Source organism: Paroedura picta, chromosome 3 (assembly GCF_049243985.1).
Source record: "Paroedura picta isolate Pp20150507F chromosome 3, Ppicta_v3.0, whole genome shotgun sequence".
Lineage (NCBI taxonomy): Eukaryota > Metazoa > Chordata > Lepidosauria > Squamata > Gekkonidae > Paroedura > Paroedura picta.
In genome coordinates, this window is record NC_135371.1 from 66,943,015 (window position 1) to 66,968,122 (window position 25,108).

The 25,108-nt window shown below is 46.2% G+C and overlaps 1 protein-coding gene across 1 annotated transcript in view; it reads right to left on the reverse strand.

The window, feature by feature from the left end:
- Window positions 1-4,699: 4,699 nt before the first annotated feature.
- The window catches only part of FAM193B (family with sequence similarity 193 member B), a 41,653-nt gene continuing 21,244 nt past the window's right edge, over window positions 4,700-25,108 (reverse strand). Inside the window, exons 7-9 of the mRNA XM_077326234.1 lie at window positions 21,918-22,926; window positions 20,440-20,515; window positions 4,700-6,820 (exon numbers count right to left, since the gene is read on the reverse strand). Of these exons, the coding sequence (XP_077182349.1) occupies window positions 6,724-6,820; window positions 20,440-20,515; window positions 21,918-22,926 (1,182 nt within the window). The 3' untranslated portion in view covers window positions 4,700-6,723. The remainder of the gene's footprint in view (window positions 6,821-20,439; window positions 20,516-21,917; window positions 22,927-25,108) is intronic.

The window sequence follows — 25,108 nt, forward strand, 5'->3', positions numbered from 1 at the left end:
CGCGGTTTATTGGCGTCATGACGGTGTTGACTTTTCGTTCTCCATCGGTAACACGGAGGCTGTAACTGGGTCGGCTCATGTCAATTTGAGCAAGACAGTTTCGGGGCTGAGAGAGGAATCCTGTCTATCCGGAAACTGGCCATGGAAACGTGAGGCTTTTATGGGGACGGTGCAAATGACGGTGTATTAAGAGGCGGACGACGACTAACGTTCCCTGGCCTTCGAGATGAGCTGCTATTTCTTGTTTTCATGCCTTGCAGTTTTTCATGCGCTGATGTTAATCAGTACAATTATGGGGATCGTGATGTATCCGCTACAGGTACTTTATACTGTGCAATTATACAACATAGAAGCAATATAGAAACGAGTTTCTGTAACATTAAAATGCTTAAAAGAAAATTATCCATGCAGATTTGAGCCGAACAGCATCGTTTTCTGTCTTGGCGTAATGTAATGGCTAGTGTTAGAGCCTCTTGTGGCGCAGAGTGGTAAGGCAGCAGAAATGCTGTCTGCCCATGAGGCTGGGAGTTCAATCCCAGCAGCCGGCTCTAGGTTGACTCAGCCTTCCATCCTTCCAAGGTCAGTGAAATGAGTACCCAACTTGCTGGGGGATAAACGGTAATGGCTGGGGAAGGCATTGGCAAACCACCCCGTATTGAGTCTGCCATGAAAACGCTATATTAGGGGTTAACAAGCAAAGAATCAGTTTGGGTGACGCTTAAAGACTACTAAACTGTTGCAACATCACAAACAGTAGCAGCCTGTTGCCACTAGGGTATGTATGGAAGGGGCTGCACCAACATGTCTAGAGGGACTGACACTACTAAGCCAGGAATACCCATACTCTCCAGCTGTGACAGGATGTTGCACACCAATTCTGTGCTGGTAAAATAATACAGCTGAAAAAAGAAGTGTGAAACTCTAGTTCTGCTTTCATGGATTTGCCAGAAGACCTTAAATTTACTGGAATCCACAATACATTTGGGAATGGTTCCAAAAGATCTAATTTAAAAAACCCATAACTTCACTTTTTACCAAAGAATACATGGTTTTCAACTCTTCCCCTTTTCAGAGCTCTACCCAGTTGCTGCTTTTATAAAGTTCTGTTTTATATGTCAGATGTTATGATTTTTACAAAAAATATATTGTAATTTCTTGTGTTTCCATTTACATTGAGAAAACTGGCATAAAAATCTGTTAATAATTTTTTTACATCTCCTCAGAAATGCTTGTACCACTTTCAGAGACTGCCAGAAAATTCTACATATTATAACTCTCTTGAACCCTAGTCTTCTCATACCATGTTGCAGTTTTGCATTATCATGAGACTGGCACAAAGTGCAGAACAAGCGTATGTACAAGTAGTGGACTTGTACATACGCTTTAGTAGTCCATTAGTAGTGGACTTTTTAGTAACCAGCTATCATGGATTTGGGGTAAGAATAATCAGGTTATCCTACCCCATTAGACATATTTCACGGCCCATGTGCCTGACACAAAGACTTCTTGTAGTCTAGGAAATCCTGACAATAGTTTCTTCCTACCTGTGGTGATAGCATCAGGAAAGCTGTAGGGTTTCCTCTCAAACACAGAAACTGAAAATATAAGGAAGATCTGTAGATGTTTGTCAGAAGCTAGCAGTCATGTTTTGCTTAGCCTGTGTCTCAGAACCACGTAGTGTTACAAGTATGAGGACTTGAACTTTCTCACAAGGCTGTCAAAAATATAAAATATTTCAGCATCAGCGAGAAAGTGAAATGCCTTATCACAGTGGCATTCATTGAAAGAAGATGTGATGATGGCCACTGACTTGTGACTCTAAAATGGGATTAGGGAAAGTTTTTTAAAAGCCTGGGGCTATTTAGGCATTAGTCTAAATGGAATGCTCATGCAGGAGACAATGTGCACGTGATTCATAGATAACTGTACTGCTTGGGGTCTTCCAGAGATCTGCTTGGCTGATCTAGCAAAGGGCTGCACTTTTGAAAACCAGCTTTTTAATCTTGCTATATCTGAGAATGTAGATACAACATTAAGATTAGGACAGCTGTGTGAGCTAAGATAATTTTGATTAGAATTATTACTCAGGCCTAGGTACAACATTTGATGACCCCACTTTTCTTATTCATATACCATGGTCAAAGTGGCAAGTAGCATATCAGACACAATGGTCTGACAGCTAACAGTTTCCCCAGTACAAATTTGGTACAACTGCATTGCATCTAGTTTAACTAGATCTGAATTGCAGAACAAGCCTATTCACATGTAGAGCTTTTTGAAAACCAAAGATGATATTTTGCTACCATTGGGAACAGAAAGAAATAAAGATCACCTGAATTGCTTATGTCATTATGTAAAATTGTTGGGTTAAAAACAAAAACAACCAGAGGTGTTCCTTTAGGTGTACATGCCATCATAAGAAAGGCAAACAGTGTTCCAGATAGGTATGAGATGCTGACAAACATTAATGTATGCTTCCCATGAAAGGTGAAATATCTATATAGTTTTTCTTCTGAGGAGCAGTGCACTAGGACTTTTGAAAACCAGTAGCCACATATCCTTGGACCAGGAAAGTTTAGATTTACAACTTACAAACCATATTAAATTATTCAGGGCTGCAAACTGCCAAGGAAACCATGTGGAGCTCCCTAAATTAAGCAGATAGCAACATAGTAGATGAAATTAGTGAAATAACTGATTATTTACAATGGATGATCTAAACTCCATATGTAAGGGTTCCAACTTGTCTGAGAGCATGCAAAAAAGGGACTGTGAGGCCATGGTTGAAAGCCTGTGAACATTTAAGCCTAGTATATGCTGTGATCATAAAAAGTCAAGAATGATCAAAAGGGGACTGAAAATAGTATTGCAAGTATCACCATGCGGTTGTTTGATGGTCTGGCTTCATTTGGACCATTATTTACCACTATGATCATAGAGTATAAAAAGATTCAGAAACTAGATAAATGACCTGAAACTCCAAAGAAAAGCCTAAAATGGTTGGAACTTTTTAGTTTGGATAAAGATAGCTAAGGAGGAAACATGACAAAACTATGGACAGTACTGAAGTAGTTAGAATTCTGCTTCATTATACTAAATTTGGTACACCCAGTAAATTGGCAACAGATTGAGGAAAGGTGAATTGTTCTTTTCTCATATTGTGTAATTTTCGAGCAGAACTCACTAATTCAATGGCCATATCTTTAAAAACAAAACTAGGGCATAGATTTATCAGCAATGGGAATGTTCCTGTTCAGAGGCCATGTACCTGGTATTAACCAGATTCTAGAGACAAATATGAGAAGACTATTGTCCTTCCAATCCTGCTTGGGACTTTTCCAGAAGCATCTGACTGACAGCTACTATAAACAGAATCCTTATGTATTTGATAGACTATCTTCTGAACTAATAAGATCTCCCCCCCCCCCCAATCCATTTCTTCCTTTCGAGTTGCTCCAGCTGTGATTCTTGGCTAAATATATGTAAACGCTATAAACATCAATGTAGTAGATTTACAATAAAACACACAAATGTCCCTTATTCTTGCTATAAAATGTATGTTCCCCTGAAGTTCTGGGTCATTTTTATTTGGCGTGCCAAACAGAAACAGGTCTGCCTATATACTTTCTTTAGCCAAGGTATCAGTTATGCCTCCCTCCTGAAATATCGTTGCTAGTCCCAACTGGATCTAACTATAGGAAAGGAGCTCGTGGTTATAGGATTATCTAGCAGCCCATCAAACTACAAAAGTAAATTAAACCAAAGAGGTTCTTCCTTTTCCTATTTCCATTCTTTTAAGAGCATATGGCAGCTGTTGTGAAAAAGAACAGGATGATTCCCATCTGCTGTATTCTATTCTCACTACTTCATGCTCTTTACTCTGCTGTTCTTTTTCATTGCAACAGGTGTCCACAAAGCTAATAATTTGGTCTAGTAGTAACTAGGAATTCAATGGTGCTAGGAGAGCCATACTCCATGGGAATGTTTGGCTTTATGCAGATCAATTTTTCCAATTCTTCAGAGCGGTTTACGGGAAGAGTGATGCGTTGCTTCACCAATGTAGTACAAGGAAGACCATGCAACTTTTTGCACAGTATAAAATACTATATTACACAATAAAAAAGCAGCCATTCATGATGCACCTTACTCAAGTAAACAGCATCTCAGGAGATAGAAAGGCCTCTCTGTATTTAGGCATTAACAGGACTAGAGCCCATCACACATGAGAGTCTGTAAAGTAGCCACTGTCTTCCAGCAACACAAATAGTTCTATCTTGCTAGAATGAAAGGGAATGAGGTCAGTATAGATTGCAGCCCACATCAGGCTTTCCATTCTGGCAGCTAGTCTTGGGCCGAAGCCAGGCTTCCTCTAGATCCAGTGAAGTTGAGCCACTGCCCAAGTTCCTTGCCTACTGGTGCTAGCTATGGGCAGCACAGTACACACAGCTACTGTGTCCAAATGTCAGTTTATCTTTCAGCACGAAAAATTTCACAGTATCAAAAAGGAAATAATTATGAAGACACCCAGATAAACTAACATGCCTGTGATTCATGGCATGGCTTAAACTAGGGGTAGTCAAACTGCGGCCCTCCAGATGTCCATGGACTACAATTCCCATGAGCCCCTGCCAGCGAACGCTGGCAAGGGCTCATGGGAATTGTAGTCCATGGACATCTGGAGGGCCGCAGTTTTGACTACCCCTGGCTTAAACCCTCTGGGAATTAATGGGCTCGTCTCTACTCCCTGCCTCAGGGGTGGGGGAGAGGGCCTGGGTAGCACCAGAGAGCTACCACAGCTTAAACACTGATGCACTTTGACCTGTCAAGTACATGTCACAAACCATCTTGGGAAGGATATGCAAGAACCCCAAGTCCAGGCAATAGAGTAAGGAAAGAAGGACCGTTTGCCGCTCTGTGTTTCTGCTAAGATGCTGGGAAACCAAAGGCAAACTCCCCTGGAAAGGCAACCAGTACATCAAGTGGGATGGCCCTCAGCTACCGGAGTGATTAGGAGTACTGGGTGATAGTAGAATTCAGGGGAACAGCTAAGGCCTAATGAAGCTCAAGAATGAACTTGACAACACACTTCTAAAGGAAGCAGCCACAGATGTTCAAGGCCAGAATATTGTGGATTCAGCTATATGGACAAATAAAACAGTTTGTCAACAGAGCTCTACCCTTTATCAAGAGATGGGGTCTTCCCTCTGGTCCTATTCATCTTAAACTACCAGGGGCCTTAGTATTGGCACTTTGTTGAGGCTGGGCTGTGATGAATGAAAATTACGACCTTTTAATCAGTACCTGGTTCCCCTGTAATAGCCCAGAAGTTGCAGGGCTCCTCTCAGGCATTTGTGGGATGACAAAGAATCCCTCTAGTAGCAGCAAGGCATTTGATATGACATTTCAAGCATCCAGCGGTACTGAGTTCTGGCATGAAACCAGGCAGAACTGTGACTGCCCCAGCTCTCATCAGGGCTACCAAGCATATCTGAGGGGGGAGAGGCCTTGTGGGTACTCCAGCTGAGGAGATTATTCTGCAAGCAGGCAAGAGTTGTAATCATCTGGGCTGAGGGGAAGAAGAATCACTGATCTGAGATACATGCTTAGGAATGGAGTTAATGGTCAATGTTGCTTGGACCTAGGGTTGTATTATGTGGGAGAAATTTCCCACACAAATGTCATTTCCATTGAAGCAATCATAAGCACAGTCATGTATGAAGCACACAAGCATACATACTACTGCAGGAACCTGCAGCCAATTGGTGACTTTCTGCTGTGTGTAAATACAGGAATATAGGTGCAGAACTCATTCCATAAGAAATGGGGAATATGTAACGCCCTACATGGAAGTGAGATCTGGCTGACTATCTTGTGTTATACAGGCTTAAGCTCTGCTACAACATACCTGAAGTCCACTGTTTGGGGTTCGATTGTTCAGATGTTACAGGGGTTATTGGCTTACAGTTGTGTACTTAAAGAATAATCAGCTCACCATCAGCAAACAGGATCTTGGGAAGACAACCACAACTGCACAGCCTGGAATGCCAGCTGAGATTATAGTGTTCCCTGAGAGGTAGGGTAGTCCAGCTAGGGTGCTCAGGATATGTGCAGTTTTCAGGAGGCCATAGAGCCAATTTCATTACACCCCAAAGTGCTGCCGCCCTGATCATGCAAATAGATGATTAGGTTCTCATACCAGAGTCTAAAAGCCCTGGTAAAAGGCAGTGCCCTGTGCACTTTACAGATTAAGAATATTTGACTTCTGCTAAATTTGAGAATCCACTGGAGTAAGGCTACCCCCCCCCCCCAACGGTTACTGAGTTGCTGCAGTTCGCCACGCTCTCAACTACAAAATACCCCTAGGGACCAGAAAAGGCAGAACAAACAACAGAAAAGTTGGGTTTTTTAAATAAAATAAAAAATTAAAAAGTCCTTTATTGGGTGCAGCCTGGTCCCTGTGCCACGCTGGGCCTTGGCCGATCAAGGCTGCCCCTGGGCTTGGGGCGGCTCAGTCAGCATCTCCCCGAACGTCAAACACTGAGAGGTGAGGGACACAGGGGCCATCCAGGCCAGGCCTATAGGCTAGGAATGGGAGCCCCATGGATGAGCGGGGAAAGGGGAGCAGGGATTGGTGAGGTCAAGTGTCTCTCTATTGGGTTTGGGGAAGGAGAGGCAAGGTGAGGTGTGGGACCCTGCACATACACCAGGGGTGCACTGCACACCTCACTGAGCTGCACTCGAAGTGGTTTTCTTCAGGGTGAAATTGGTCCAGTTCACAGCCACCTTCTGTCGGGTCTGCTTGGCTGAGTCCAGGCAAAACCTACAAGCAGAGGAGGTAAAATAGTGAGAGGGGCAACAGGACTGGGAGCTTATTACATACAGATACTATAAACATTGCTTGTTGCCCATAAGATTACTTTGATTGCTAGCTGATTGGTCCTGATAAATTAAAGTGTTTATGAACATTCTATGTCCTGAGTAACAGAATTAGTTGGAAGAAATTGCCAGTTCTGTGAGAATATATAAGATAAGTTTGGAAAGAAGCTATTTAAAGGGTAATGTGCTTTTGAAAGGAAGGAGAAAAAATGGTGTGACATGTTTAGGCCCTAGTAAAAACTTTTGTTTTGTTCGGTGAACATAGGATATGGTCTCTTGATACAGCTATCATATAAACAATATAAAGTAGCAATGAAATCACAATAACTTTACCTTTTACACCTGGGAGCCAGTGTGACAGAGCTGCTAGTGTTCGACTATGACTGAGGAGACTAGCTTTGTAATCCCTCCCTTACTCAGCCATGTGCCCATTAGGTGGGCATAGTCTAGTTACTCTCAGCCTCATCTTAAAGGGCTGTTTTGAGGTCAAAACAGGAATCTGAAGAACCCTATACATGAAATTCATGGAGGGAAATTAAATAGTTCTGTTTTGGATTTAGTCTGTCATTCTGCTAAGATTGAGAATGTTGTTTTATATGTGCTGCTGTATCAATAGCAAATTTACCTGATCACAAGAAGCTGCCTTATGCTAAATCAGACCATTGATCCATCAAGGCCAGTGCTAACTACTCAGACTGGCAGGGGCTCTCCTTGGTCTTAAGCAGAGGTCTTTCACATCACCTGATCCTTTTAGTCTGAAATGCTGGGGATTGAACCTGAGAATTTCTGCAAGCCGAGCAGGGGTCTTCCTCTAAGCCACAACCTATTTTTGTTTTAATTACTGTTCTTAACTCTTTTTAAACTTGACTTAGGTTGTGAGAGTTGTAGCCTTTAAGTATTCAGTAAAACTAAAGTGTTCAAGGGTCTATCTGTTTCAAAACAATATAGAAATGAAACTGTCATTCTCACTTATTGGCTCATCTTTGAAATAATTTTTTAAAAATTTCAAATAGTTATTGCAGAAAGAGCACTAATTCAACATATTAAAAACGCAGTCATCAAAACTGAAAAAGATCACATTTCTAACTGCACATGGAATAGACTAACATAGAATGGATCAAACACATTTTGACCCTCAATTATTGTGAGGAATGCACTCATGTATAAAATCAAAATCAAAAGGCTTGCTGGGGGGCAAAGAAAAATCTGTTAGGTGCTGCTCCAATTAGTCTTTCTAATGTAAAGCTATCTGATTTGGAGACTGCCTTCTAAAAGCTTTGACAAAGCTTTTCCTGACACATGTGGGAATGCACTGGTGACTGAGTGCTGGGCAAAAGCAGAGAGTAGTGGCCTCTGGAAGTGCATATTTTTGGTGTTTCATCATCTTTTAAATATACATACTTAAATATAACTGTGATTATTATAACAGGAACTGCTGGCAAAATACCTTCAGCTCATCCTCCCACATTGTTATAGAGGCAATGCCCCTTCAAGCAATATGCCATTCCTCTCAACTTCTCAGCTGAGCATAGGAAGGGCGGGATACAAAAATAAAGATTATTACCATATTACTATCTTTAAACTGCCCGTGGTGCCGCGGGCGCCACGGACTAAATAAATGGTTAAGCGGCTCTAAGGCGGGATGTATCCATGATGAGGAAGGGTCCGGATTGCTTTTGCCCAGTCCTGATGCGGCGTGGGCTGCCCTGGGCGGCGGTCTTTTGGCGGCGGCGGCCTGACAAGGCGAGATGCGCTTCACGCTTCTCGCCGCGTTAGGCCGCCGTCCTACAGAGCCCCTGGCAGTCGCGCAGAGCGCGGCTGCTGGGGGCTCCCTGCCCGGTGGCCTGACGCGGCAAGAGGCGCAAAGCGCCTCTCGCCACGTCAGGCCGCCGCCGCCAAAAGACCACCGCCCAGGGCAGCCCACGCCGCATCAGGATGCCGCAGAAGAAACACCGCCGCCCGGGGCAGGCCCCCCCCGCCTCAGCCCGGTGCCGCCGCCGAAAGCCCGCCGCCCGGGGGAGGACCCGCTACCCGACGGAGCCCCCGCCGACAGTTAAGTGCCGAGCGCCCGCTGTGTTAATCATACAGCGGGCTTGATTACTAGTTTATTTAATAAACAGCTCCAGCCATTTTCATTGTTTTCCACCTCTCCAAAGAAGATGCTTGAGGTAACTCACAAAGTAAAGCATTAAAAAAAATCATAACGCAGCCAAAAATAATTTAAAATAGTCCAGCCAATGGAAAATTTGACTCAAGCATAGATGGGACAATGAGTGGACAGCAAAAAGAAAATTAATTCCAGTTTTACTCAGTCTAGTATCTACTATTAACCATTAAACTTAAGTCACCTTATTATAACGGGCTTGTGTAAAAGAAGACCTGTACAAAATGCCAATGAACAACTGCTGTCAAGTTCTTGTTCTCAACACCCCCTCCAGAGAAAAATAATAATAATAATCTGCCTTAAAAGACTGAAGAGGCATAATACTCAGGTAGGTTTAAGTCTCAGAGCCAGTTACTACTGAAAAAGAAGTATCCAACTGCAAAAGGCCAAAGAGATGACTATCTTAAGCCCTGTTATTACAGAAAAAAGAGGGTCTCTGGGAGGATCTAAATAAACCTGAGCCAAGAAACATTATTGCTCTAAATGCAGAGATAGTAATGCACTCTCTTTTCTTTATTACAACATCTATTTGTGAGAGGGTCCAACATTCATTCCCCCCCTTCTATCAAATAGCAAAAAAGAGAGCTGTACTAGAATGCAGCTACTGCAGCTGTCTCTGTCTCTAATATTGGGTATATTAACAATTTTGCTTGCATTGGTATTTTCAAATATGGTAACTATGCCAAGTAGTGCCATATTATACAATGTTATAAAGGTTCTATTTGGTATTGTAAGAAACTAACAAATATAAGCAGCCACAGGAATTAGTTTCAACAATAAAAAATACCATGGCATATCTGGCAAGCACAACTAAATAACAATAGAGAATTCAAAAGTCCATCCAAGGTTGCCTTCTTTTATTCATTGCAAATGTTTTTGTATTGATAAAAAATGCAACTTGAATAAAAGATGACAATTTCTCGTGGACTTTTGAATCCTTTATTATTATATAGTTGTGTTTGCCAGATAAGCCACGGTATTTTCTTTGATATTGTTTGAGAAGTAAAATGTTTAAGCTTGATAAGTACTGCATATATTTCAGTTTTTGCAAAATTTCTATTCTTTTCCTCCAAAACTGTTACAAACACTCCTCTCCACCCCCATGGCTACAAAATTTCCAGAAATGTTACATCCCTAGATAACTGATGCCATTTTACACGTATGTAATATGGAAGGTTCCATTTTGTCCCCCCTGCTTTTTAGCACCTATGTGAAGCTGCTAGGAAAGGTGATCTAGAGATCATGCAGACATTCAGCTTTATCTTTGGATTTTCAGCAAAATCCAAGAAGGCTATCGAGAACTCATACAGGAAGCAGTTTTTGGATAGATTAGGGCTAAGAGAAGAAGAGCTGGTTTTTTTATACCCTTGCATTTCACTAGCCAAAGGAGTCCCAAAGCAGCTTACAAACACCTTTCTCTTTGTCTCCCCACATCAAACTAGGTGAGGCTAGGAGCGCTCTCAGAACTGCTCTGCAAGAACAGCTCTAAGAGAAATAGCCCAAGGTCACCCAGCTGAATACTTGTGGGGGAACAGGGAATCAAAATCCGGCTTACCAGACTGGAAGACACTGCTCTTAACCACTATATCATGCTGGTTCTAACAAACTAAAACTTAATACCTACAAAATAGAGGTGCTTCTGGTAGGGGTAAGGTCTGAGGCAGAAACAGCAATAGCTCTTTTTCTGGATGGGGGTGCACTGCCCTCAAAGAGCAGATTTGGGGATGCCGCTGGGCTTGGGCCTTGGGTCTTCTGCTGGATAAACATGTGGCAATGGTGGCCAGGGGGACCTTTCACTAGCTATGGCCTTCCTGGGTTGGAAAGATTGTGCAGGCCCTAACAACATCTTGATTAGATTGCTGCAATGTGAGGTACATGGGGCTGCTCTTGAAGACTGGAAGCAACAGCTGGTATAGGAATGCTGTGGGTAGAATATTGGAATGGGTTGTACGGATCATATCTCTCCAGTTGTCTTTCATCTACACTGCCTCCCTATTTGGTTCCGAGCTGAGTTCAAGGTGCTAGTATTGACCTTTAAAGCCTTGGGTGACTTGGGGCCAGCATATCTTTGGAGCTATCTACTCTCATACAGAGCCTGCCGGACTGCTCTGTTCAATTTTGGATGCCCAGCTGAAATTAGAGGGGTGGCAACTCAAGAAAGGGCCTTCTCAATCACACAACAATAGAACTCCCCTGGAAGAAATGACCTTTTGTAATGGTGGCAGGGTGAGGGATATGGGCACAATGCCTTTAAGAGGCCCATGTAGCAGCATTCTGGTAGTGTCAAGGCCAGTTGCATGTGTATGGCCAGAAGGCCCCCAACCAGCTTGGAAGAGGGTAGTTATTGGGGGCTGAAGCCCCTCAGACAAGAGACGGCATGCCATTAGACAGGCAGGACTTGTGAGCAGGGCATGTGCAGGTGTCCCACTTGGTAGTCCTGTTAGGGGACAATTTACAAGCAGTTGTGGAGAGAAATTGGGCAGATGAAAGCAGAGTCACATCTTGTACCATGACTCATGGAGGGCGGGAAGGGAGCAACTGAAGGCAGGGAAAGGCAATGAGAGTAATGTCCATGAAACATCTTGAAGGACCTTATAAGCAACTGGCAGAATAAAGGTTCACAAACACAACTTTCCTCATGTGTGCAGGTACAGGCAGCTGCTTAACTTGAAGAGCACCTACAGAATTAAGCTTACAGAAGCTTCAAGTCAAGTATCCTGGAACAGGATCCGGACACTACATCTGTCTGCCAGCAGATGAAGACTTTTGTTTGGTGTTCTCACTAATATTAGCCCTCCTTGAGTGTTTATATTTTCACTAGATCTAAAACCCATTTCACTTTGTAATGAAATGGGCCCTAGATGGCCTGAGAGCAGGCCCACCCCCCACCCGAGGCTCTATTGAGCCTTCTCCCGGCCAGCGGAGTAGCCTCGCCGCATCTGCGACGCGGCGAGTGTGCTCCGGCAGCCGGGAGAAGGCTGCAAGGGCCACCCCCCACCCGAGGCTCTCCCGAGCGTTCTCCCGGCCGGCGCCTACCTGTCCCCGGCGCTGGCGGCTCCCGAGCGGCCGCCGAGGGCAGGAGGTTGCGGCGTCGGCGTCCAGGGGGCGCGGGGCGGCTGTAGTGTTGGCGGCCATCTTCTGTGCACGCTGGGGCCGCGCGTGCAGGGCGTCAGCGGGTAAGTGCATGGGCGGCGGGGAGCGTGTGGCCGGGGCCGTCGTGGAGCAGCGGGCCTGGCTGCAACAGCGTCGTCGCAAGGACAGTGTGCGAGGAGGTCTGGAGGTGGAGGCAGCGGCGATGGGCAGGCAGGGAAGCGTGATGGAGGCGGCGGCGATGTGGAGGCGGCCGGAGAGGTGGCGAAGCGGCACACCGGTGAGTGGGAAGTGGGGGGGTGGGAAGGTTGCGGGCGCTGGTGGGGTGCGAGGGGCATTTGGGGTGGGGATGAGAAGCGCGGGGATGGGTGGCTTGGTGGGAGAGGGCGTAGGTTTAGGGCAGGGGGCGGCCAGAGGGGAAGCAGTTTCCCCCGAGGCCAGCAGTGTGGGGCGAGCCTCCTCCGTGGCGGCCATCCGGCAAGGATGGCGACTCGGGAGGACTGCACAGTTGGAGGCGCAGCGTTTGGGAGACGGGCCAAGTGTCCAATAGGGAGGCGCGCAAAGCGCGCCTCCCAATTGGACACTTGGCCCTTGAGCGCCACTCGGAGGAGCGAATCAGGAGCCGCTTCGCGGCTCCTGATTCGCTCCTCTGAGTTTTTATCCCGGACAGAGCCCGCCCTAACTCCTCCCCACCAGCCCTTACTCTTTTATTTAGTCCGTGGCGCCTGCCGCGCCACGGGCGGTTTAAGATATTTCATATGTTTCATTTCTTTTACATATTTTAAATGCATTTGTATTTTAAATACTTTTTAATAACTCAAAGGTTTTAATGTTCATCACTTGGGGACCCTGAATTGGGTGCAACGGTGGGAAAGAAGTGTTATAATAAAATAATTAGCTATGTTCACTTTAAAGTTATCCATTCCTGTACAAACCCTAAACTTTAGAATGCAATACATATGAAATAAACGTCCTAAGGCAGCAGTCTGCAACCTTTTTCGGACTGCTGCCAAGGGGTGGGGGGAGAGGGTGACAAGGGGCTCCACGCAAGCGCGGCAGCCGCCGTGCAAATGAGCATGCACGTTTGTGCCTGGCGGTTCCACAAATGCGCATGCTCGGCAGTTGCACACATGCACGGGCCTGCCGCACATGCGCGTTTGCACTCCCGGTGGGCTGCAAACGTGCATGTGCGGCGGCTCTGCACATGCATGCATGTGCGAACTGCCGGGTGCGTGCGTTTGTGGCCCCACGGGGCACAAACGTACATGTACGTCAGGTCCGTACATGTGCGGTTATGCCGGCGGCTGCACATCCCTCCCTCCCTCCCCCCGCAGCAAGAAGGCAGCCGATTAGCTAAAGATGTCGTCCTGAGGAGATTGCGGTGCAATCACTGGAGCCTGACAGGAGCCAATTGTGGAAGCAATTGGCAGAAAAGAGGAGGGGTACGCAAACCCCACCTCATTTTTTCTACCCAGGAAGTCCTAGTGAACTCTTGGGGCCGTCCCCAATCCTTTAGGGATTTTATCTCCCCGGATTACAGGCTGTCAGCGTTTCAGGTCAAGAGGACCGCCATATTCTATCTTGGACTATTTTTCTTTCTCTCTCTCTTAAAAGAAACTGCTTTAACCCTCCTCTACAATTTACTGCAAGTGAATGCTGTGGACTGAGGGGAGGACAGCATCTGGTAGCCTCAACGAAAGCCATTAATCAACGCTTCAATAGATAACTGCAAGTATCTCTCCGTCTTTTCGCCTCTCTCTTTCCCTCTCCCTCGCCCTGCCTCATTAGCCACCTCGACTCGAGGCAGGCTAATTTTCTTAAGCAGAAGAAGAGGACTTAGATTAACTAACAATAGCTTTTACTACAATTGTTTTGGTTTCTGGAGATAAGAGCCCTGAATGGGAAGATCCCATGAGAACTCTGCTCCAGAACGAGACTATTGGCTTCACTGACTTCAAAACGTCATCTACTAGTGCCAGGAAATCTTGATGTGCGACCACCTCATAAAGGACACCTTGTTTGGCTATACTAAATGCAACTTGCTGAAAGTGCTTTAGTTCTGAATTGCCCTGTTTTTAAGAATGTTGGAGGACAAAACAGACTTTCACTTTTGCCTAGGACTGTATAGAACCTCTCCTGGCTATTTGCAATATTGTCTGAGATTGGCTGCTGACTTATAAGCCTAAAACGTGTCTATGTTAAAAAGAATGGCCCATCTAATAGAGAAACAAACCCAAGATTTGAAAGCATTTACAGAAGGATTGCTTAAGAATATTTCCAAGGAGATCCAAGATGGCAAGGAAGAAGTTTCTAACAGGAATGATGGATCAATAACAGTGGTTGATGACAGCACTAAAACAAGGTGGGAAATCATCAGCAGAAGAGAAATTTGAAATTTTGGAGATGGAAAAGGGGATGTCGGAGCCTTGCAGCCTAGATAAGGACACCCTTCTTAAAAAGGCATACAGCCATTTCAAAGCAACAGTACACAAGAATCAACCAAAAGATACATGGATCTGTTTTGAAAGTAATCTATTTAAAGGAGCTTCTCAGGAAAAAAATTGTACTGATATCAGAGTCCAGGAGGTGCAACTGCCTCAAGATTCATCGGTGAATACTCTGCGGAAAAGAGTACAACTGCACTTTCTACGCCAAAGTCTAACTGGACAGAATATAAGTCTACGGGAACAACAAGATGCAGCAAGCCTCGATATGAGACCCCCTTAAGAAGACCGGGGAAGGGAAAGGAGAAGCAATGTTTGAAATCTTTTCTTTATTCTTCTTCTGTACACTTTTAAGGCAATATAATTGTAAGTGCTGGAAACGTCATGATAAAGTGGGGGGGTTTTCCCCTTTCTTTCTTCTTTATTAGTGTATTGTTATAGGGCCAAAGTTCATACCGTTCTACAAAAAATGTTCAATGTTAAGCATTTAATTCAAATCTGAAAATATGGTGTTGAATATCTGTCAGGATGGCTCTTAGACTGTGTCAAGTATAAAATGTTTTATAGGTGGTATGTGACGCTAAAAGTGACTGTTAAAATTGCTAAAAACTATGTTAACAAATGTTGGGAATGTAAAAAGTAGGCTTCTTTTCCTAAATGTGGTGGAAATGTGAAAAAGCTTATAGGTTTTGGGCAAAAGTTCATACCATTGTGTAGTTAACGTGAGGTCTTAGATTTCCTAGGTAAGCTGAATCTGTATTATTATTAAATATATCTCTGCAGTGCCTCCCAGCCTAAACTCAAAGCGTAACTAAAAGGAGACACTTAATGGAGTGGGTTTAAGTGTAACAAATGAAGACTATATTTTACTGTTCTTTGTATTATCAACTTATACTGTATTGTTTCTATATTTCTATCTTTATGAAAATAAAAAAATATATTAAAAAAAAAAGAAGGTGGCCGATTTGGTCGCGGCCTGGCGAGTTTCTCGCTGCGGGGGAGGCAGGGACAGGGAGCTGCAGCCCAGCACCGGGCCATGGCCCGGGGTTTGGGAACCACTGTCCTAAGGTATACATTTCACATATATACTAGTTCTCTGCCACCATAACTCCCCTGTCCCTTTCTTGATTGAAGTCTGACACCCAGCACCACCATCTTCCTTACTGAAGCACGGGGTCTGCTACCAGAGAAATTGTGGAATTAGAGGGAAATATGGTTCTCTTCGTTTTCACTTTGTTGGGTATTGGTTAACTTGGGTTTTTCTAGAGTTTTATTGATATAAATTCTTACTGTATTTTAACCTGCTGCAAGCCAGCTTGCCTGAGAGCAGTGGGCAATAAATTCAAATAATTAATTAATTTTCAGCTGGCTCGTTTTCAGGAAGAATGCAGGATTACACAGTTTTATGTTATTGTGATTTCCCCCCCAACCATTTAGAGGCCTTTCATACTATTGGGTTAAATGTTATTATTGCCCTAATAAGTTCATGGCTTTATATTTGCACTGCATGTATTATGTAGTAAAATAAATCTATATTTAACAGTGCTGTAAATAGAACACCAGACAATGATTATTCTAGATTATTTGGCCTCAATACTTGAATACCTGGGACTTAAAATCCTATTGAGTTTAAACTATTACATTTAGGTTAAGATCATAAGAAGACCCCTGCTACATAGTCCAGTAACCTGTTTCACAGAATCGGTGGCTGTGGAGGACCAAACGGCAGAGACGTCAAGGCCTTCCCTTGATGTTGCCTCTAAGTATTGGTACCTAGAGGTCTGCTGCCTCTGAAAATGAAAGATACTATCCTGAAGTCACTTTCTTGGAAGTAAATACCATTGAACTTACATGAGACTTCAGGGTATGGCAGTGAGTAGTGGTTCTGTAATACCTTAGGACTGCTCTCAAAATAACCTTTAAGCACATAAAATTTACTTAGGTTTTTGTTCTTCCAAGTTGACATAATAGTCCCTTCCCCCACAGATTGCCCTATCTCAGGCTTTTGCCCTGAGACTAAAATTTTGGGGCTTATTATCAGAGTGGCAGGTTGACATCTCAGCTTTTAAGGCTCATTTCATGGCAGTTCTCAGGTAGCCCAAACACTGAGATGGTATACATATCTAATACAACCATACTCGAGCCCCCTCCAGACTCTGCCCCATCCCTCGTGACACTAGGGTGGAGGCAAAGGTAAACAACCCGCCTCTGACACTGGTGCTGTGCAACGGCAGGTCAATAAACAACAAAACCTCTACGCTGCAAAACCACTTTGTAGAGCAAAGAGCGGACCTGGCGTGCGTGACAGAAACCTGGACCAGGGACGGGGAAATGGTTGCCCTCGAAGATCTAGCCCCTGCTGGGTTTTCTGTGCTCCACCAGTCCCGGACAGCGGGGCGGGGAGGAGGGGTGGCAACCCTAACCCGAGAGGCTTTCTCCTTTAGAACCCTTCCTGCGCCGTCAATACCAGGCATTGAATGTGTTGGCCTCTGATGGGGATCAACCGAGAGCGTGGCCATCTGGCTAGTGTACCACGCGCCCAACGCACCGCCAGATGCCCTGCCTGCCCTGCTAGAGGCGGTGGCGGCCTGGACACTACAGTTCTCCAGTCTACTAGTCCTGGGGGACTTTAACGTCCATGCTGAGCTACTATCCTCTAGAACTGGACAGGACCTAGTGTCATCCATGGCAACACTAGGGCTCTCGCAATTTGTTGTTGGCCCCACCCATCAAGCAGGTCACACCCTGGATCTTATTTTCGGCGCAGGTTTGGATGTGGATCTGGTCACAACAACAGCCGTGCCATGGTCAGACCACTATGCTCTAAAGGCTCGGCTAAGGCTCCCACCACTTCCTCAGTTGGGCGCCGAGCAAATTTTAGCTCGCCCACAGAGACTTATAGATCCAATAGGATTCCGGAATGCTCTACGGGAACCAATGCCTCCTGGCACTTCTCTCAATGGCCTGGTCAGTGACTGGCATAACAGACTGCTGACTGCCATTGATGAGATACCTCCGCAACACCCTCTCCAGCCCCCGTCTCAAGCGAGCTCCCTGGTACAGCGAGGAGCTTCGCAACAAGAAACGGGAACTCAGACGGCTAGAGCGAGTTTGGAGGAAGACTTGTGACGAAGCCTCGAGAACATCTTATAGAATGCAGATGAAAGCCTATGAGATGGCGGTGAAGTCAGTAAAACGCAATTTTTACTCGGCTACCATCGCATCTGCAGACTCATGCCCAGCTCAATTGTTTAAGGTAGTTCGATCCCTCACTGCCCTGATTGAAGGGCAACAAAACAGTAGCCAATTGGACATCAGCTGTGAGGCATTTGCGAGTCATTTTGCGGACAAAATCTCGACACTCCGCCACGACCTCCCTCCAACCTTAGATACAAAAAGTGAACTAGAGGCCCCTTGGCCGTCTTTGGAGAAAACTATGAGTAACTTCAGACGACTCACGCTGACCGAAGTGGACAGGATTCTAGCAACAACAAGACCAACTACATGCCCACTAGATCCTTGCCCATCCTGGCTCTTGAAAACAGCTGGCATAAAGATAATGGGCCCCCTCCGGGAGATAATCAACCTATCACTAACAACAGGAGAATTCCTGGAGGGTTTGAAAGAGGCTGTGGTACGTCCACTGTTGAAAAAAACATCTCTAAACCCACAAGAGCCTAACAACTACAGGCCCGTCTCGCACTTAGCGTTTCTGGGCAAGATGATAGAAAGGGCAGTCGCAAACCAACTGACAGAATACCTGGAAGAAGCTTCGGTCCTAGACCCATCCCAGTCAGGCTTCCGGCCTGGCCATGGGGTAGAGACAGCGCTAGTTGCCCTGACGGACGACCTCTGTCGCCAGTTGGATCGAGGCGGGTCGGCACTGCTGATATTATTAGACCTCTCAGCAGCGTTTGACACAGTCGATCACGAGCTTCTAGCTCGCCGCCTCATCGATGCTGGAATACAAGGGACAGCCCTTCAATGGCTGATCTCCTTCCTCCAGGATCGTGGACAGAGGGTTGCAATAGGAGAGAAAACATCAGGCCGCCGGCAACTTACTTGTGGAGTCCCACAAGGAGCGGTCCTCTCTCCTATCCTATTTAACATCTTCATGCGCCCTCTCGCACAGCTGGTACGGAAGTTTGGGCTGGGTTGCCATCAATATGCAGATGACACCCAGCTCTTCCTCCTGATGGATGGCCGCCCTGACTCTCCCCCAGAAGCATTAGCCAGCTGCCTGGAAGCAGTGACAAGATGGCTCAAGCAGAGTCGTCTGAAGCTCAATCCTTCAAAGACGGAGGTCCTGTGGCTAGGTAGGAAGGGCCCATGCGAGGAAGCGCGCCTGCCTACCCTGGATTGCGTGCAGCTCTCTACGGCTCACTCCGCCAGGAACCTAGGCGTAATTCTGGACACTTCCCTCACAATGGAGGCCCAAGATCACAAAGGTAGCGCGGCTGGCATTCTACCATCTCCGCCAAGCCAAACTACTAGCGCCCTACCTGGCCCCGGAACACCTAGCCACAGTGATCCATGCGACGGTCACCTCTAGACTGGACTTTTGTAACTCGCTCTACGCAGGCCTGCCCTTAGCCCTGATCTGGAAACTACAACTAGTTCAAAATGCAGCAGCCAGGATCCTCACGGCAACACTGTGGAGGTCCCATATCCGGCCTATTCTCCATCAGCTGCAATGGTTACCAGTTGAATTCCGGATCAGACTAAAGGTTCTGGTAATTACCTTCAAGGCCATACGCGGTCAGGGCCCAGTGTACCTGAGGGACCGCCTCCCCACCTATGCCCCCAAAAGAGCTCTACGCTCTACTGCCTCCAATCAGCTAAGGATCCCTAGCCCTAAAGAAGTCCGTCTGGTCTCGACCAGGGCCAGAGCATTCTCTGTTGTGGCCCCTACCTGGTGGAACGAGCTCCCAGAGGAGATCAGGGCCCTGACGGAGCTTAAACAGTTCCGCAGGGCCTGCAAAAAGGAGCTCCTCCACCAGGCATTTGGCCGAGACCAGACGTAATCTACAGACGTAATCTACAGCGACCAAGGGCCCCTGCTCCCACCCACCCCTCAGAATTCAATCAATAAGCCACCCCCCTCAGAATCCCATCAACAAGCCCTGGACCTGTTTGTATTATGATTGTTTACTGTTATACTGTGTTATGTTTGGTTGCAATTGTTGCTTATCGATGTACATGTTCTACAGACTGTTTTATGTATGGTTCTGTTATAATGTAAACCGCCCTGAGCCTCCGGGGAGGGCGGTATAGAAGTATGATAAATAAATAAATAAAATAAATGTTTAAACTGTAAATGTTTAGCTGTTAAACACAGTATCTCTTTAAAGCTACAAGATTTCCACTATGCGCTTTTGCACCATGTGATATGAATACAAAGCAATGTGGTAACTGCTACCATTAATACTGATAACTAATGTAACTTCACTGGTCTCCGACCACCACCACCCATGATATCATCATGCCTTGGTCAATGAATCTCGGTGTGTGGGATTACGAGGACCAGGCCTTCTCCTCCAACTGCGTTCCTGCCCCCTTTCCATGCAATTTCTGGCTATGGGATCATCCCTTAGACTGTGTCAAGTATAAAATGGTTTATACTTTGTTTTAAAGCGGTAAGGGCAATGCCCTAGGAGTTGGCACCTTCTCTGCTCAGTAGAATTATTTATCTGATGCAACACTCCAGGAGCCACAAGCACACAAATGTAAGCGGAAGAGACATAGCGACCATAATTACCTCTTTCCCATGCCTTCTGACCCACACTTATCCATGGGCAACATTAATTCTCTTTATGTACAAAGCCCAGGTTAAGAGATACAGTAGTCCATGTGGCCAACCCTTACCTCTTGAAGTACTCCACTTCTCTGTCAGTCTCATCCATTTCTACACCATCCACATCTTTCGGCAGGAACACATCATCTGACACAACAGCAAAGGAATTAGTGAGCCTCCATGCAAGAAGTGGCAGTGATTAGATAACCTCCCCTTCTAAACCAAGAATGTCCCTCATACCATTCAAATCCCTGTGCCTAATCTAGGAGGCCAAAGCAGAATGGACCCTTGGATGTGGCCCCTGTACTCTACTCCAGCTTTTTCATACAAAAGCAGTGTAGAATGGGTTCAAAGGAAGTTTTGAAGTAATTACAGGCAGATACCACAAAACATGCAATATTCCACATTCTTGTCAATCTCAATTTTAATAAAAACCAACCTACATTTAACTCTCAACTAAATAAAAATACAACTGGGGGGGGGGGGGTTGGCTTTGTTTGGACTGTAACTTTCTAAGGCTCAGACAGCTCCTTCCCTTCATTCAGCCCATGACCAAATTCACCTCTCATCACTTACAAATATGTCTCCTTCCCCATAACAATCCTTTCCAAACTAGTCACAATTCTATAAAAATAATTTAATTTGCATAATTTATCCCAAGTAGAACAGCAGGCTATACCTGATAAAGTAGTGTGTTAGGATTTCCTTTTTTCTAGTGTGAGCCCATCCTCTGATTGTAGCCAATGAGTCCGATAAATGTGTTATACACATAACCTAGACAAAAGCTAGCTGCTGCCCTCCTGCACCAGTCTTTCTGATGGCACCTCAAACATATGAGCAGGCTACTGTACACTATGGTTGTGATGGGCCCTAAAGAGCATAAGACGTATCCCAGAAACCTCTGTGCCCTGGACACTTAAGTGCTCCATGCTGTTCCAAATAAACAGCTTATCTGTAAACCGTTCTGCAGGAGTGGTAGTAATAAAGCGGTAAGGGCAATGTGGGAGGAGAAAGGGGCGGGGTGGGGCGAGTCCAGGATAAAAACTCGAAGGGGCCAATCAGGAGCCGCAAAGCGGCTCCTGATTGGCCCCTCCAAGTGTCAATCCAGGAGGTGAGGGGGCTGGGGGAAGAGCCTTCGCCGCCGGGAAAGGAGCAGGGCTGCCGTGTCAAAGATGCTCCTTTCCCGCCACTGAAGCCGGGACACAGGCTTTGGGGCCTCGGGGGGGAGGGGATTGGGAAAGGCCTGCTCTTTCCCCCGGGACGAAGCCGGGGAATCGGGGGGGGGGGATGGCTTCCCAGGACAAAGCCGGGGCCTCAGGGGGGGAGGTGGGGGAAGGGGGTGGGGGGAGGGGAGTGCCTAGCCCGGAGAGGAGGGGGGCCCTCCTGCACCCAGCCGCCTGCCCGCTAGCACCCGTTGTATTTGGCCTACAGCGAGCCTTAAACCTAGTTTATTTATAATTATAATAATCTCGGCCCAGTGGTCCCGGGGCAGTGGACATCACAGCTTCCAAACTGCACAGACTCCCTCAGCAGGGAGGACAAGACTCACCAATGGAAGGGCTTGCTTTTTCCATTTTGTTCCTGCTCTTCTTGCCTTTGCCCTTTGGCTGGGGCAAATCATCCAACGCAGACGTGTGGGGCAGATGCCGCTCCCCTGCCCCTGAAGGAGCAGACTCTAGCTCTGTCTGGTCAACTCTGCCTTCGCCTCTCCGGCTTTTCCCGTCAGTGCTCTTCTCCTTATCTCCTTTACAGCTGCTGCATCCCCATCCCTGGCCCTGGCGCAACCCTCGGGAGTAGTCACCTTGCTCTGTGCCGTTGCTTCCTCTCTGGGTTTCAGGAGCTGTTCCCCTGGGTTGGTTCTTTGGTCCCGTCCCCTTGGAGCCAAAATTATCCCCAGCAGTAGCAACAGACTCCCCTTTCTTGGCTGGGCAGCCCTGACGTTTCCCCTTTCTCTGCTTCCCTGGGGCAGACACTGGCTCTTGCAGCTCTGCTCCCCTGCCTGTCACCACCTCCTTAGGCTCCTGGCTGGCCCCACTCTCCTGGGAAGAGTCTGTCGGCTTGGGCGACTGAACCCAAATCATACGGGAGAGGTTGGGGACAGCACTGAGTCGCTTCACCACACCATTCTCAGATACTGGTGGTGGCAGCAGCCCCTCTCCAGGACTCTCTGCCCATCGGGGGCCTACATCACTCCGTAGCAATGTATGGTTATGTGGGGCACCCAGGCTGAGGGGGGACAAGTCCAGGTCAATCTCTTGCAGCTCGGAGGAGCCATTGAGGTGGGAAAGCAGGTTCTTCTGTTCAAGCACAGCTGCCTTCTTGGGGAAGTCGTTGACGTCCAGATTGAGGTCATAGACGCTGAAGCTGGCCCGGATGGAATCCTTGATGGTGTTCTTGATCTCCTGCAACCGACTACTCAGAAAGCTATTCACCCGCTCCAGCTCGAGCTGGGGCCATTCTAGGAGTTTCTCTTTCACCAGCTCCTGGTCTTGACCAGTCGGTGGGGTTCGGTCCATTCGCTTCTGGGCTTCAGCTTCCAACTGAGCCTTCTCCTTCTCCTACAACACAGGAAATCAACATGAGTGTCACAGTCCTAGCAACCCGCACCCACAACCAGTCACTAATGAAAAAAAAGAAACGCAAGGAGGAAGAGTGGCTGTCAGCCTCTGGCTGAACTGGATCAAGAAGTCCCCTCTCCCTGCCTTCCAGTTTCTCACAAGAACTTCTTTTCTGCAGCTGGATGGCCACTCCACACTGTGCACCTGGGAATTACTGTTGGGAATCAATGAGAAGGCACCTACAGAGTCTGTGCCATGGTAACAAACCTCAGGGAGAAAATTTATTGCCAGCCATTTTCCCTGTGCATGCAGGAGCCAGCAGAATTACCCATATCCTAGTCCCTCAGCTCAGCTAACAGCACTACAGCATGAGGAAAAAGAAGGAAGAGAGTGAGTGGGAAAACATAGGGATAAGCTTTCAGGCTGCCTGGCTCAACTCTGTTGCAACTCAAAAACCCAGGTGAAAACAATTGAATGGCTTGTTTACAGATCAGTTATCTACAGATAATAACTCCTTAACCAACTTCAACTTCTGATTTGTTTACACATTCCAGAGCATGAATCAGAATATGCAATGTGTCAGGAAAGAGAAAAGCAATCTGTGATGAGATCAGAAACATAATTAACCTCTTTCCTCCCCCTAGATGGTTGTTGCATGTTTGCAAAGGCAAGAGAGACACTGATGCATACAGATTTCAGAATTCCCAGAGATAGCAGGTAAGGTAGTACACCTGAACATATTACACAGACAAGGGCTGTTGATACAGATTAACAGCCAAACCCTTTGGAAAACTTCAGCAGCCAGAGCTATAGCTCAGGTCTCAGTTTCTGAAGTCATCAGAATTTGCAGGGCTGCTGCTAAGGTATATGCAATTATACTACATGCATTATACAGGAAGTGGGACAAGTACAAGGTCCATTTAATTATAGTTGTATTTATTTATTTGTTTCATAATTTATTGCCCTGCCTTTCTTCCTGATGGGGATCCAAAGCAGCTTACAGGAACATCTAGATCAGTGGTTCTCAACCTGGGGGTTGGGACCCTTTTGGGGGTCGAATGACCCTTTCACAGGGGTTGCAGCAGGGCAAACAGCTTGGCCGAGGGTGGGCACCATCCACACAACAGCCTGGTGGGGTAGATCAAGATAGAGCATTCATCTGTCTGGAGCAGTGGAAAAGAGCGAGATCGGTATGGTGGAACAAGTGGCAGAACTGAACTGAGAAACCCCAGGGAAAAAAAACAATTTACATACAATCATGAACAATGGATCTTCACGCCATTGGTCACTTTTGGTTTAATTTCTGTGAAAGAACACTTGCATAATTTTATGGTTGGAGGTCAACACAACATGAGGAACTGTATTAAAGGGTCACAGCATTAGGAAGGTTGAGAACCACTGGTCTAGATTTTAATTGACAGCGATATTAACAATAAACAGATGTAATCAAAGAAAACAACATAAGGATGCATCCGGAGCAGTCTCCGAATCCTGCAGGTTGGCTTATTACACAGTGGCTACAAGCAGTGATCCCTTTAGCTCTTGTCCCTTGATTCACATCAAGCTTCTGGCCATGCCAATCAGACAGGAAGGCTGGCCTAGATCCAACCTTTGGCTGGAGGCACTTCATCCAGTCTAAGGAATGGAAGAGCCACTGAAGTAGTGGAATAGTGGGACATACACTCACATTTATCCTAGCCCTCTTCAGTGCTGTCCTCAAGGCAGGTAGAATAAAGCTTGAAGGTTATATCAAGTCATGTCATTTTTTAGAATTGGTCCAAGCCCATAAAAATCTAAACACGGACCCAAGTGGGGGGGAATTTGTTATCAAATAGATTCAAGTGTGTAGCCGTGTTGGTCTGAAGCAGCACAACAAAACAAAATCAGAGTCCAGTGGCACCTTAAGACCAACAAAGATTTATTAAAATAGTTCATTTTTCTTTTTCATCCCACTGTCTCCCCCCCACACACACAGGAACAGAAAATAACTGCTCCACTGCTTTGTGAAAAAGCTGTATTCAGATAGCATCTAAGCAAGTGCTCTCCCAGCGCCATCACTAGCTGACGCCAGCACATTATTGGAATTCACATTAGCCTTCTACTAGGGAGTCCTCTTCCCAAGGATCATGAAGACCCATATCCTCTCCCCCTTTATCTCCTGGAAGCTCCAAACCTGTGTGTG